This window comes from Sebastes fasciatus, chromosome 6, assembly GCF_043250625.1.
Source record: "Sebastes fasciatus isolate fSebFas1 chromosome 6, fSebFas1.pri, whole genome shotgun sequence".
NCBI classification, from domain to species: domain Eukaryota; kingdom Metazoa; phylum Chordata; class Actinopteri; order Perciformes; family Sebastidae; genus Sebastes; species Sebastes fasciatus.
In genome coordinates, this window is record NC_133800.1 from 9,677,421 (window position 1) to 9,692,098 (window position 14,678).

General features: G+C 41.3%; 1 protein-coding gene across 1 annotated transcript; it reads left to right on the forward strand.

Moving 5' to 3' along the window:
• The first annotated feature begins 5,037 nt into the window (after positions 1 to 5,037).
• Positions 5,038 to 14,678, forward strand: ptar1 (protein prenyltransferase alpha subunit repeat containing 1). Its single transcript, XM_074637532.1, has 7 exons — positions 5,038 to 5,162; positions 8,059 to 8,228; positions 8,418 to 8,484; positions 8,760 to 8,864; positions 10,058 to 10,301; positions 12,591 to 12,964; positions 13,575 to 14,678. The coding sequence occupies exons 1-7, from the start codon at positions 5,077 to 5,079 to the stop codon at positions 13,960 to 13,962; spliced, it is 1,434 nt and encodes a 477-aa protein (XP_074493633.1). The 5' UTR covers positions 5,038 to 5,076; the 3' UTR covers positions 13,963 to 14,678.

A 14,678-nucleotide genomic window follows, 5' to 3' on the forward strand; every position in this document is an offset into this window, starting at 1 on the left:
ACTCATAACTTATTGTCAAAGGTTACATATTTTTATGACATATGAGCTCTTGAAACAAGAATGTTTCAACCCTCTCAGATCCTTGTTTTGAAGGACTTTTATAGGCCTAAAGAGAAAACGATCCAGTATTTCACAAGAAAATAGCAAAGATACGGGCGAGTGACGGGAATATTTAAGTTTTTTTTAATTTTTCTTCTGCCCTATAACTTGTTTGTCATTTTGCAAACCACTGCCCTATGAAAGACGCTGACAGTGAGGTCTGTGGTTTATTTGTGGAGTAACAAGGGGACACTGCTTCAGGGAAGACATGTTGCTGTTTTTCAAACACCATTTTTCAATGCTGTGACGACCACAAACTAATTTCCATTGTATTGGGGTGGAGACAGAAATCCCCAAACCTGGACAAATAAAACCAAAACTATCTGCATGACTAGCCGTGGTGCAATGTAACTGAGTACATTTACTCAAGTACTGTAGCCTACTTAAGTATACATTTGAGGTATTTGTACTTGACTTGAGTATCACTCCAACTCCAGGTCCACAGATGGTAACGGAAGATACACTGAGCTTTATAGTGAAGGCGATGGGGAAGAAATCCCAGAGCCTGTCCTTCGTGACCTGTCAAACCTGGAGCCTGTCTACGCTTTCAGATCCCGCTTGAGCTACCAGCGAGGAAGAAGCCAGGTCTCCCTAACCCGCTAAACTCCTTGAGAGGTTCTGTTGCCACCTATGCCAGCTCTCAAGAGCAGCTCTAAACAACCCCTCAAAGCTTCATCCGAAGGTAGCCTTTGATACATCTTCAGATTTAGCCTGGCTTGAGTTGTGCTTTTGATCTGATTTTCAACGTGGTCTCTTTCCCCATGTTACCATTGAAGCTTCTATGGCTTGGATAGTAGCCAACGGTCTGGTCAAATGGAGAATTCATTTGCACAAAGCTTAAAGGCTTGCAATTTTTCAAGATTGTCCTTAAGTCAGATACCCATATGTACATTAAAAAAATCCTAAATTTTGTAGTCAAGCATTCAAATTTGGAACAACTTGGGATCTCTTAACATTTCTTACTTCATGTCAAGTCAGCAGAAACCCTGTGCCTTGAAGAAGCGGTAAGGTAATTAATAACAAATGTTTTAGCTTTGAGGCACAACGGCATATCGGTTACACTGAAAGGAACTTAACTCTTCAACCACTGTGTAATAAAGGTGGCACTGGAAACAGTGCTAAACATGTCTATGGAATCGCTAAGCATCTTATATCCAGGCAATTTGGAAGAGGCTTAAAACTGAATTGAAGGTTGGGACAAGTGATCATGATTTTTTTTGTAAAAGTATAAAATGTTAGCTCCAGCAGCTTCCAACCTTTACCACATTGATTTCAGGTCTCATTGTTTTTCAACAGTAATAAATATTTCTGCCATCCCAAATCAGATCTGTATTTTTGGTCTCAATTTTTTTGCGTCAACATTCTTATGATGCATCTTAGCGCTATTTGATACCTGGCATCCAAGGTGCCAATAAAAAAATTTACCCAAAAATTAACAGATAGAGAAATTTGAATGGAGAAAGGTTCATTTGTCATTCTACAACATAGGGTTGCACAACGAAATGTATTTGTAGTCCCCCAAGAAGGAAAAACTACTATTTTCAGTTCATTGCCCTTCACAATAAAACTTTTCAGATGGGAAAACTCCCATCAGTGGGACTTTTTTGTTGCTGTTGTTATTGTTATTACCGCTATGGCCATTAGAAAAAATATTTATGACTGATCTGCTTTAGGATTATAGGCACAAAACAAGTGGTCATGGTTAAAACTACAAATGGCGCATGCTGTTCATAGGAAATTGGAAACGGTCGCACACTTGGCCAAGCCATCCACCCAGACGTCCACCCAAAAAGGATTTGCAAAACTAAATATTGTATGACGACATCCCACGACTTAGGACTTTGCTCCTGACATAAGAGTTTATAATTCACATGGCTGCTAGAGGTCTTGGTTAAAAGGATGGTTACAGTCTAGTGGCTTTGTGAATTAAAAATGTTACTGTTTGGTGGACAAGACCTCAGGAATTGGGTGTTGGGAGTTGAACCCAGACTTAAATCCCTTCAGCTATATTACCATGCATTGACAAAATGAATCCTAGAGATCTGATTGCCTATCAAGCCAGCCTCAAGTCACTGCAGGATGATTGTCAGTGCATACTAAAATATATGGAAGTCAATTACTGCTTATGAGGTAGGAAACGTGTTAAAATCTAAAACTGTGGTGTGCTTTGACAAACAGTCAATGTTAAAGTATTTATGAATGCAAAGTCTGTGATATGACATGATGCATTGGTATATGTCTAGCTTTGTTAGAGCTCTTAGTGTGTGGTCACTACCTTTCCATTATTGGCTTTTGTACAGTTTACACTTTTGTATTCTGCTCTGGTAACTTGTAAATTATCATCACTCGGTTTTCTACTTGGCATAAAAGTAATCCAATCGCTCATTCTGTGACCTGTTTATCAGGATTGTCTTCTCACTGTAGTGAAATCCTAATGAGTAATTCAAGCCATTTGTGTTGTGTTGGATCACTTTCTTAGATGAAACACAGACCCGAACAAAACACAGCTGTAGTTCCAGTGAAAGGGAAAAATCCCCCCAGAATCTGGCAGTTGGACGGGAAAGCAAATAATCGTATTTCCCAAATGATTAACTATTGCTGTAAATTTCAATGGCAGTAGACCTAGATTTTTTTTGTTGAAAAGTATAAAAAATCAATTCTATTTGTATACCCTATGTCCTTAGACCATTGAATCCGATTAGGAAAAACATCACAGAAAACTATTTTAAGTGGAGGAAACAGAGCAGACCAATATTGTGAAATTACACAATGGTTGAAATTAGGAAGACATTATTATATCTGGGAGGGCATCCCAGCCAAATGACCTCCTCTCCACCATAGAGACCTGGGAAGAGGAAAGACTAGCACATCATTCACACAGAGAGAGAGGGAGAGACAAGGACACCATTCATAAGGGAAGAGGGAGTCTGAGTCTCCTGGAAGATAAACATCCAGATCCAGTAAATTGAATATGGTTTTGGATAAATAAGAATTTTCAAGGACATGCATGTGTTCTGTTTCCAATTATTAAGCATCAGTAATTTGTTTTACTGCTTTTCATTGCTTACGACATTAGAAAGAAGCAGGTTGAATCAATAACTTTGACGGTTTTTGGCCAGTAAACAGTTGACTCCCCCACATCAGGATAACACAGTTTTTCCACAGATGTTCTCCATCTCTTATGTAAGATTGTTTGAAAGTGAAGTTGCAGGCATTACTGAGTTTTCAGGTAGGGGCGACAATGAGAGACTGTCAAGCTGTTCAATTTCCTAAACACGTTTCAAGAGTTGTTAGTATTTCTAAGTGTTGCATACACTGATTTAACTCAATCTTATCTTAAGTAAATTGTTTCAATTAGGGATTTTTTGGATTATAAAACAGCAGGATTTAAAGTAAACTGCAGGAGGAAAATTTCAGGAAGTAGATTGTAGATTAGCTTCATTTTGCAAGATTCTCTGACTGCAAAGGAACCCTATATGGTTTAGGTACACAGTCACACATCCCCCCCTTCTGGCAGGTCTGTTGTGTGCATGTTTTCTAGTTGAAAGGGAACACAGACAAAAGGCAGACAAATGAATGTCAACACTTTAATTTAAAATAACATAGACACTTATTACAAATTATTGTAACACTTTACAATAAGGTACACAAAAATGTGAGTAGTTACTGTGGAACGAATGAGGAACTAACTGCTAGTGAACCATTCGTAAGGGACCCATCATTATCGCTGTCATATCTCTTTTTAGTTTATATGTGACACCTGACTCGGCAAGCCTTTGACAAACTACTATGTGTCCCTCTGTCTGCAGGATGTATGTTTTTGGTGATTCCTGTACCAGAGTCAGACGAACACAATGCTTCAGGAACTGAATGGATCTGCGGGGACTCCTTAAATGTTCTCAACTTAGGTCAGTACATTTCTCTAAAAATAGCCCACATTTATTAACTTATCAAGTTTCAAGTTATTTAATAAATAACTTGTATAAGTATTCATTAACTAATCATTACCTCATTACCTACCCTCAGGGGCCACAAAGGCCCTTGGGACACTGTGTGGTAAGTTTCAGGTACTTTTATTAATTTAACAGGTGTTTATGGAAAATTGCACCATTAAAGCACACTATTGAGTGATTTATGGCACATCCTGCACCTAATCTTGTAGAAGAGCCCTGTGTGTTGTTCTGTGTATGTCAGTTGATATCATTTACCTGGTGCATAATCCTCAATAACTAATTAACAAGAAGCAAATCTGGTTGTTCTGGGTAAATCTTGGTAGTATAGAGACAAGGAGTGGGCAACACGAGGATCCCAACCGGGCTCCAAGGAGCTGCCATCATAGTAGCCTGCGTTCCCATTGCAGGATCATTGGTAAATAAAAATGAAGGGAACACAGGAAGGGGCAGTCTGGAACAAGCATCATACAACATATACAACAAACACCACTGAAGTGACAGACAAGAACAGCCGTCACAGACAACCCAAACGGGCATATGCAATATTTTTTATGATATAATAATATGTCACGTCATGTAAAAGAGTTTAGTTGATGCCTATACTGAACAAAGGAGCAAACAAATGCCAAAAGGAGTCAAGGATATATATATATATATATTTCTTATTATTATTTTTAATTAATGAATGAATGAATGAATGAATTAATAATATTAGCTATATTCTAAACATAATTATTACATCATTACATTATTATATATATATATATCTATATATAAATATATAGATATATCTATATATCTATATATTTCTTATTATGATTTTGTATTTATTTATATTATAAGCTATATTCTAAACATAATTATTAAATCGCAAGACAACCCCACATAGAAATATTGCAGCTATTTCCAATGAGTGATTCGTATTATAGCTTTGCCTTTCGGTCTTTCCGGGCTTCCGTAGTATTGGTTTTTTTTTACCCGGAAAAACTTTTCGGTCCACGTGACGTCATCAGGTGCCCTAAAGATGGCGGAGTCGGAGGAGGAGGTGGACGTCCTGGTCCAGAGAGTTGTCAAAGACATCACGAACGCCTTCAAGAGAAACCCCAACATGTGAGTAGAGTTGACCGTGAACATACCAGACAGACCGGAGCGGCGTTAGCCAGACCCGAAACCAAAACAACAGCATGAAGCAGCCTTTACACTGAGAGGGGCTCGGACTATCACCTGGAGTCAGAGCCTCTCAGCTGAGAGGGGCTCGGACTATCACCTGGAGTCAGAGCCTTTCAGCTGAGAGGGGCTCGGACTATCACCTGGAGTCAGAGCCTTTCAGCTGAGAGGGGCTCGGACTATCACCTGGAGTCAGAGCCTTTCAGCTGAGAGGGGCTCGGACTATCACCTGGAGTCAGAGCGGTGCAGGGAAAGTTGACAGTTTCGCCAGCTAGCTTAGCTCATAGCTGTCTGTTGTCTCTAGGAGCCAGATGACAGGGTTACAGGAGCAGCCCCGCGGGTAACTACGGGTTACTCTCCGTTGTGTTGGATACCAACATACAGTAAAGTGTTATTTGGTGTAACTAGTTAGCTCGTCCTTTGACGTGGGGAGGCGGCTGTCAGGGCCAGTAACGTTTAGCTCATTAATGGATCAATTAATTAATTTAGTAGTTGAAAGGTGTTTAATTATTACTGTTGTTGTTTCCCTCTGCTTCCGTTGTTATGGGGCTGCTTCAGTCTCTAGTAGAGGTACACAGGTACCTCTTTTAGTTATTCCTCTGTATATTTACATATTCATTTTCTTATTCTTTTTTCTTTATTATTGCACTCTTATGACTCCACAGGCAGTGCCACTAGTCCCAATATGATATCATATCAAGTTTGAATGTATGGGACATTTGGAAACATTGTGATTTCCTCTGTAGTTGTTTTAAATATGGTTTGGCAAATGCTAACGTTACTAGCCTCTCATCTATTTATAATGCAAATAACAAATGAAGCAGTACTTTAACCCTTTAATCCTACCAACACATACAATAGTACTGACTGACTGGGATCCCTGGAGAATACACTAGAATAAACCACTGTAAGAAGTAACCATCAAAGCAAAAAATCAACTTATTTCTTATCAACACATTATTAGTTATGTAATTAATGTCATCTGAAGGAAAAACAGATTCTTATTAATTCAGGAAAGTTACAGTTAATTTGTGTAATATTGTGTAAAACGAGCAAAGGAAATCTGTGTGCACTGCATCTGTGTTTGTCTCCTTCAAAATGACAGAGTGCCCCTACCCCCCCCTGATAGTGTGTGATAATTTAAATTAAGACCCATGGCAAACATTTTATCTATTTATTATATTTGATCTATTAAAACTGCATGGACTGCAATGGAGTGCTTTTGACTGGGGTAGGAATGGTATGAAAATTTCCTATTATGATTATCGTGACCAAAATGATCACGGATACCAGTTTTATTGCGGTGTTGTTAAAATGTTGTGCGATGAAACCTACCTTGGCGGAGGTCTGTGCTCTCCGAGTGCACTTGTAGTTATTATTCTGTCGCTCACAGACACACACAGTCCATCTTCTGTGTTGCATTTGAATAACTGCATTGAGCCCAACAATTGACATAAATACAGAGGAGTCCTGATAGGAGTCAACCCACGTTGCAGAATAGCTGGTCCACCTGAACAGCCATACTTAAGTGAGTCTGATGCGTTGTTATTGCTAACTTGGGGGCTAACCCCCTTCACTTTAATCAGAAGGTAACAAGCAAGACACAGGAACTTGGTTTGGGTCTTGAGGAGTTGCAACATTTATTCTCCAACAGCCTGAACTGAACACATACTGCTACTGCTACGTTCACAGCTATAACATTACTGATAACTACATACTCACCATAGGTCCGTGACACACATGCTCGCTCTCTCTCTCAACTGCACACTTGCTAACATTACAGGCCGCCAGGCTTGCAATACACTAGTGTTGCACGGTATACCGATACTAGAAAGGTATTGCAATACCTGTCCCTCCACGCAGGAAGAGAGGGCAAAACGAGCACCAGTCCATGGCCCCGTGATTCACTTTCACCCTAGGCCTTTCCGAGCCGAACTAGAGCCGGTCGCTGCACAGTGTGTGTGCGCACCGTCGTGGAGGAAATGCACCCGGTGAGGGCAAGCCCACCCATTGAGTTAATTATGAAACTGTTAAGGCCCACATGTAGAGGCGCAACGAGTGGCTTTCACAGACGCAGACTGCCATTTGCAGTGGCATTTATATACCCACCGTTCCCGATTCACGGTGCTGATAAAAACACAGCGCCACAACATCGGTGTAATGCCGCAATTGCAGTTATAAATGACAGAAATACACCAAGTGCAACACTTGGTAGAAAAATGTTGTTCAGTGTCAGAGTTTTGTCGAAAGCTGAGGGAGGTACGAAATTTGACGGACGCGGCTGCCTCATAATTCTCTATGCAAGAAGACTCTGCTGGTAAAAGGCCCCGCCCCGGGTTAGACCCAGAACATGCTGGAGAGATTATATATATCTATTATATTATATATCTGGTCTGGCCTGGGAACGCATCGGGGTCCCCCAGGAAAACTGTTTGGGAGATGGATGTCTGGAATTCCCTGCTAAGCCTGCTGCAACTGCCGCCCGGCCCCAGATAAGAGGAAGCAAATGGATGGATGGATGGGAAGGGGCCTTAAGAACCAGACGAGACTTAGTAAAAAAAAAAAAGTATTGTAAAAAGACCAAGCTGGGCTGTGACTGATGGATGTTACCATGTAGATATAGCCTGGAGTACAGAGCCAGTTGAAATGGCTAAGAAAAGAAATGGCCCTGTGTCTTGGTTTCTGAGCAAAAGCTCTTTCATAAGTTGACAGGATATTCCTGAGAATGTGACACAAGCAACATGTTGTGGTGTCATAACGATTCTTCCATGTCCATATACATTAAGTAAAAACCTCCCTCAGCCCTCATTCTTAGTATCTGCTGATTCTGCTCCCTCAGTGATGAGATTGGCGTGATTCCGTGTCCAGAGGCCCGCTACAACCGCAGTCCCATTGTGTTGGTGGAGAACAAGCTGGGTGTTGAGAGCTGGTGTGTCAAGTTCCTGCTGCCATATGTCCACAACAAGCTGCTGCTCTACCGCCAGCGCAAGCACTGGCTGGACAGGGAAGGTAACTGAACTCACTCAACATATACCACAACAAAATCATTCCTGAAGGTTACAGGCAGATCAGTAAATATTTATTGTATTATGAAAAAGTTAGTTTATTGTGACGTGTGAGTCTTTGAAACTGATTTGAGCAATGTTTACAATGTTAATAATCAGATAACCTAACAGTTCATGTTTGTGTGTCCCTTAGCTTTAGCAGATATCACCTGCACTTTGTTGCTGCTTAACCCGGACTTCACCACCGCATGGAATGTCAGGTACAGATACAGTATAGTCACAGCAGCCTATACAACACAACTACAGATATATTTGTTCTTATGAATGTCAGCTGTTCATTGTTTATGCCCCTTGAAATCGTCAACCATCCCTACACAATACTCAACGCTGAACATAGAGAGACTGGTTGCATTGGCTGACTGATCACAGCTCAACACGCCACAGTGTGGCTAAAGCATGCTATACTGACCCTGTGGAAGAAGGTCATAGTCTGCTGTGTAGGTCTATTGTAATAAATGGTTGATTGTTGTTGCAGGAAGGAGTTACTGCAGTGTGGAGTTCTTAACCCAGAGAAGGACCTCTACCTGGGAAAGCTGGCCCTCACCAAATTCCCCAAGAGCCCGGAGACGTGGATACACCGGTAAGACTTCGCTGCAGGGCACCCCGTTCTCCTCAAAACACTGTGATATTCACTTCCACATATTTCGAGCAGGCTACATTTAATACATAATGTATGTGGACCGCTCAGCGGCCGCTGCAACACTACGCTTCGACTATTAACAATGAAACTGGCTGCACGCGTAAGTGCTTTAGGTGCTTAATATGCACCACAGAGATCTGCTCAACAAATGTAAAAATAGGCCAGTCTTCTGTTTATGAGGTGTGTGCAGGACTCTTACACAGAAATGGGTCATAAAGTGTCTATATTATTTTTAAATTAAACTACGATATACAGGAAATGACTTAATGACGGTCAACGAGCGTATTGGCAGTTTGGTTTTGTGATTTTCTAATTTATTGTTTCTTGTCACCTAAGTCCTTTGATAATAGCTTACAAGAGAGATTGAAATAGCACATTGAAGGACGGAAATGATAAAAGTAGATAAAAAAGAAGAAAAGATGAGCAATCAGAACTTATTATTTTACCGTCTTGTTGGTGGCAGCATTGCTCTCATCTTTAAGAACCTGGTCTGTTGTGAATTATCCGCGTTGCCATGTTCCATTTTCGTCACAAAAAAAAAATCCTTTGTTTTATATAGTACTTGTGTCCTCTCCACACAACAAAAACCCATCCATACATACGAGTGTCTAAGGACGTTAACTACATGATACATAAACTAATCGGAACCCAAAATTGATGCTAAGGCTAGCTGTTCTGGCTAGCACCGTTCCGTGACCAACATGTAACGTTAGCAAGTGCATATCAGCTACATAACCATCTTTATCATATCCCAGCTGCTAGTCGATCTCAAGCCATATATTGTCCCTTATTTGGTTATTGAGGTAGTCTTCGCAGTGTTTCTCGTACAATATTGGATGTTGAGAAACCAAATTGATAAGATGTTCACCCATGTTGGCAGCGAGCTACCTGGAGCTATGACATCACTTGGAACAAAGGATTTTATGCAAGCATTCATAAGAACCCACAAAATCAGTTTTTATTAAATTATTTACGAATTTTTCGGACAAAAATCCGTGCTTGTTGTGAAACTGCATTTGACTTCCCACCTCCAGTGGCAGGAGTGACAGATGGAGAGACACTGTGTGGTTTAGCAGTAACTGTACACCAGGTTGTTGGAGTTACCTCACCCAGCAGTTGTTGTTTCTCTGCAGACGCTGGGTGCTGCAGCAGATCCTGCGTCAGTTCTCTGCTGTGGGCCGCAGCAGGAAGCATCAGCAGGGTGAAGCAGAGCAGCCTGATGCAGAGAGGAACCAGCAGCTCAGCGACCATCTGGCCAGGACGCTCCATCAAGAGATGAAGGTGTGCTCTGACGCTGCATGCCGCTATCCCAGCAACTACAACGCCTGGTCCCACCGCATCTGGGTGCTGCAGCACATGGCCAAGAGCAACGTCAAGGTAGGATGAGGAAGAGATGCTTTTATTTATTCTATATTTTTTTTAAAGATTCAAGGAGTTTATTGTCATAATTGTTAAAATGCCACCACTGCATTTTCATACAATGAACAATGTGTGCCACACAGTACACAGACAAGCAAGTGTTCTGATGGGGGTGAAGTGAGATTTTAACATTGCACATTAGGGCTGCAGCTAATGATTATTTTCATTGTTGATTAATCTGTTGATAATTTTCTCGATTAATCGATTAGTTGTTTGGTCTATAAATTGTCAGAAAATGGTGGAAAATGTCGATCAGTGTTTCCCAAAGCCCAAGATGACATCTTATTCAGTTTCATATTCGGAAGCTGGAATCAGAGAATTTTTCTTTTTTTTGTCTTAAAAAAAAGATGAATCGATTATCCAAATAGTTGCAGATTAATTTAATAGTTGACAACTAATAAATTAATCGTTGCAGCTCTATTGCTCATGCTATATTTGAGTGCAGGTGTGTAATTTCTCCTCCATCCTACAGGTATTAATGTTTGCCCCAAATGCCTGTTTTGGTTGCTACACCAATAATTTAAAAAATAATTTAGGTATTTTTCAACCTGGACCCTATTTCCCCAGGTTTTTGTTTCTAAGTGACTAATGGGGACAATACTTTTTGAAATTGGTCGAATATTGAGCGAGAGTGCAGCAGCCTGTAAACAAACTGCAATGTAATCTTGGGGGCAATTGCTTGGGGCAATTTTTGTCATCATCAATGTATGCCCACTAAGAGTGTTTGTTTTTGCCACTGACAGGCTGAAATTGTTGTTATAAGTGTCGGACAATATTATAGAAAGGACCCTACAGAGAAATAATATGTTTTTCTTACCTTTCACTTGATCCGGTCTGTTTGTTATGATGCGTCTCGCTCAAGGAGATGTGTTGCTCTGAAATCTTGCGTCTCATCCACATTGTTGAAATCATCTAAATATTCAGCCATGACATTGAAAACCTTGCTTTCTGTTCTCCAACACAACAATCAACACCGTCACCGGCACTCCTCTCTCCAACTCTCACTCATGTTTCCACTGTTGTCTTCCGGCAACAAGTCACAAGTCACATGACACAATAACAAACAGACTGGATCAAGTGATATTTGAAAGTGGGTCTCGGAGTATTTACTCATTGCGGTTACTGAATTTCATCAGCCCTGCACACTTTCTGTAGGTGCTCTGGCAGAACTGAGTAATGTTTTCTAAACTGATGGGTAAGAACCATTTCACACTGGCACACAGTCCTAACTGCTGTAGAAGTCTGTTTGTTAAAAACAAAAGCAAAAAGAGGAAAAAAAGGTCAAGAGAGTCAGACCCTGCAAGCTAAATAGACTGATGTAAGAGACAGCTCCGATTTCTATCATGGTTAGAGGGTAGATTACTTTCTTATAACTGGTTTGGTGACCTGGAGAGTCTGTTTATTACAAACAACCTGCTATAATTTTACGCTTTTAGGCTGTCAATCCATCTGGAGGGTAAAGCTGACGAGTAGGATTCAATTTATATTTTAGCTTAGACATTTTGACTGTGTGCCAATATCAAAAATGGGAGCTTCAGTTGTTGAGTGGTAATTATGAAAGTCATAATGCAGTCCTAGATCTGCCAGCATATGTTGTGCAACAATTAATTAATGCAGTAGGGATGTCATGACACCAGAAATGTAGTAATCCATACCAATACCAGTGAAATTCCACAATTCTTGATGCCAATTCGATACCAGGGTAAACATTCAAACTATAAATCCCATGTACTCCAACATAAACTCCTTTATTACCACTTACATAGTGGTTTTTGCTAATTTATTATTAATCCATGATGATCTGCCTCAAGATCCTTGCCAAATTTACAAGGTCACATCATGACAATGTTATAATTTACCTTCGTCCAACCCTCATTTTTACTGAATAGAGCTAGAATGCATCATTAGCTCCGTTATTTAGCCGAGCAGGACTGTGCTGCCCAACGGTTGCCAACAGCTAGCGTTAGTAGCTCTGCTCCCGCCGACACAGATTTGTTGTTCACAATGAAGCATTATCAGGGAAATTTTCTATCATCCTCGGGACGACGCGACACCGTTGAGCACAGTCACATTATCAGAATTTTTGGACTTGGTACCGAAGTATCGGTTCTCGTGACATCTCTACAATGCAGTGTACTATATGGGACATCTTGATTAAGATTAAGATTTCCCAAATATGTTTTGGATTTCCTAAATATTACTCTGTTCTTCACAAACACCTGTACTCACTGCCATGTTTCCTCCCAGGTTTTCCATGATGAGCTGTCCTCTATGCGCCTATGGGTGTCCATGCATGTGTCTGACCACAGTGGCTTCCACTACCGCCAGTTCCTGCTCAAGGAGCTGATCACCGAGCTCTCCCAGACTCCAGCTACCACCACCACCACAACCACCACCACCACCAATTCACCCCAGCACCGGTGCAGCACAGTCCCCAGCAGCAGTCCCCAGCATCACAGCCACGGCCAGGCTAACGGGGAGCTGTCGGGAGCAGAGTCAGCGGGTGAGGAGGAGAGGCAGCTCGGCTCCACCGCAGTCCTTCAACTCTTCCACCAGGAGATGGAGCTGTGCTCAGACCTGATCCAGTCCTTCCCTGGTCACGAAACACTTTGGAGTCACAGGTGAGGCCACAGAGGTTAACATAACACAAGACGCTTGTCATTTTGCGGGACTCTGAATGTGGGACTTTTACTTGTAATGGAATATTTTTACATCGCTGTATTGCAAATTTTACTTTTTAAGTAGAAAATCTGAATATTTCTTCCACCAAAGAAGGTACCCTGAAGCTTGCTGTGTGTTCTGCCTGAATGAAAAAGTTGTACGTTTTAACTTCCTGTCAAAAAATGCGACCTATTTTCTTACCATTAGTATTTAAAAGTATTAAATTCCAAATTCGGAGCATATCTATAATTGAGGGATTGCCTCCGCACGGCTCCCAACATGACAACGGAGACCAGAAAAGACATGGATATCTCACTTTCTACAATATGGGACCTTTAATGCTCTGAATTTGGAATTTAGCACCTTTTAAGATGCATATTGCAGAGTAATAAAAAAACGCACACCTATTCTAGAGAGGTGCTGGCTCACAGCTTTTGTCATTCCAAGACCGTGAAACCAGGGAGTTTAGCTCAATCCATGAAAAACAGCACACTACAGTACTTTTGGCTGTGTATTTGTACAGTACATTTCAATAATAAGGTGTTGTATGTGTGTTTCCACCCCTTCCAGGCGGCACGTCTTCTACTTGTGGCAACACTGGAGGAGGGAACACCAGCACCACTGCAGCAGCAGCAATGGAGGCAGCAAGTCGGACCTCCTTAACAACAGTGACCCGGGTCTGCCGAAGGTCAGCGCTCCAAGCTGTGCAGGCAGGGGGGACAGTGTGAACGGACAGAAGCATGCTAGTGAAGCTATGGAGGTAGACGGGGCTTCCTTGCCGGACCCGCGTGACAGCAAGCGACTGAAGAGAGGCGTCCTGCTGCCCAGCACCCCCGCCCTGCCCTCTGAGCACAGCTTTGTGAGCGGTATCCTGGACAGCTGCTGTAACCCCGAGCAGAGACGCTTCGCCCTGGCGTACAAGAAGTGGTTAGACACTGTTATTGGTCAGCAGCCTTGAGAGAGGGAGAGAGCAAGGGAGAGAGAAAACAGTTAGCCTCATCAATCTTTCTCAACATTGAAGTTGCCTTTAGACACAGATTTAGGATCAGCTTACCTACCTGTAGTGCTGACTTTAACTAATAGTGCTTCAGATGCAGTGATGACTTTAGAAATCAGTCATGGGGCAGCACGGTTACTGTCCTATTCTATTCTCCTGACAGTGAGTAGAGAGGACGGGGTCCTAGAGTAAGGAAGATTTGACGTCTGTTATTCCTCGGATACATCTGGATTCTCTTGAGCTTCATCTGAGCCAGTACCCCTTCAGAATGGAAATCTGCACACACAGAGCCGGTTGGCTCGCTATGTGTCTGTTGGTAGATTCTGTTCTTATTCCAGGTGTCTCAATGCCTCAGGTCAAATTGCCACTGCTTGTTTTAGTGCCAGTTTGACATTCATTTTGCACATTTTACTTCATTTCTGTTCAAATATTTCAGCAAAGAAAGTAAATGAAGCTGCTACAGGAGGAGAGGAACAATGTATTTGCAGATGTGAGAGCAGAGCAGAATTTACACTCACTAAAAATCCCACTTGCTCGTATGGAATGCCTAAATAACCAGTATTATATAAATAAGTAAGACATTAAATAATAATAATATAAAATAATCTTATGAATAAATAGAGCAGAATATATAAATGACCCAATAAATTGTGACATTATTTAATAAATTGTTAAAA

Coding starts and splice junctions, on each gene's coding strand:
- ptar1 (XM_074637532.1), top strand. CDS start 5,077: ATGGCGGAGTCGGAGGAGGAGGTGGACGTCCTGGTCCAGAGAGTTGTC. Junction 8,865..10,057: donor CCGGAGACGTGGATACACCG/GTAAGACTTCGC, acceptor GTTTCTCTGCAG/ACGCTGGGTGCTGCAGCAGA. Junction 12,965..13,574: donor GAAACACTTTGGAGTCACAG/GTGAGGCCACAG, acceptor CACCCCTTCCAG/GCGGCACGTCTTCTACTTGT.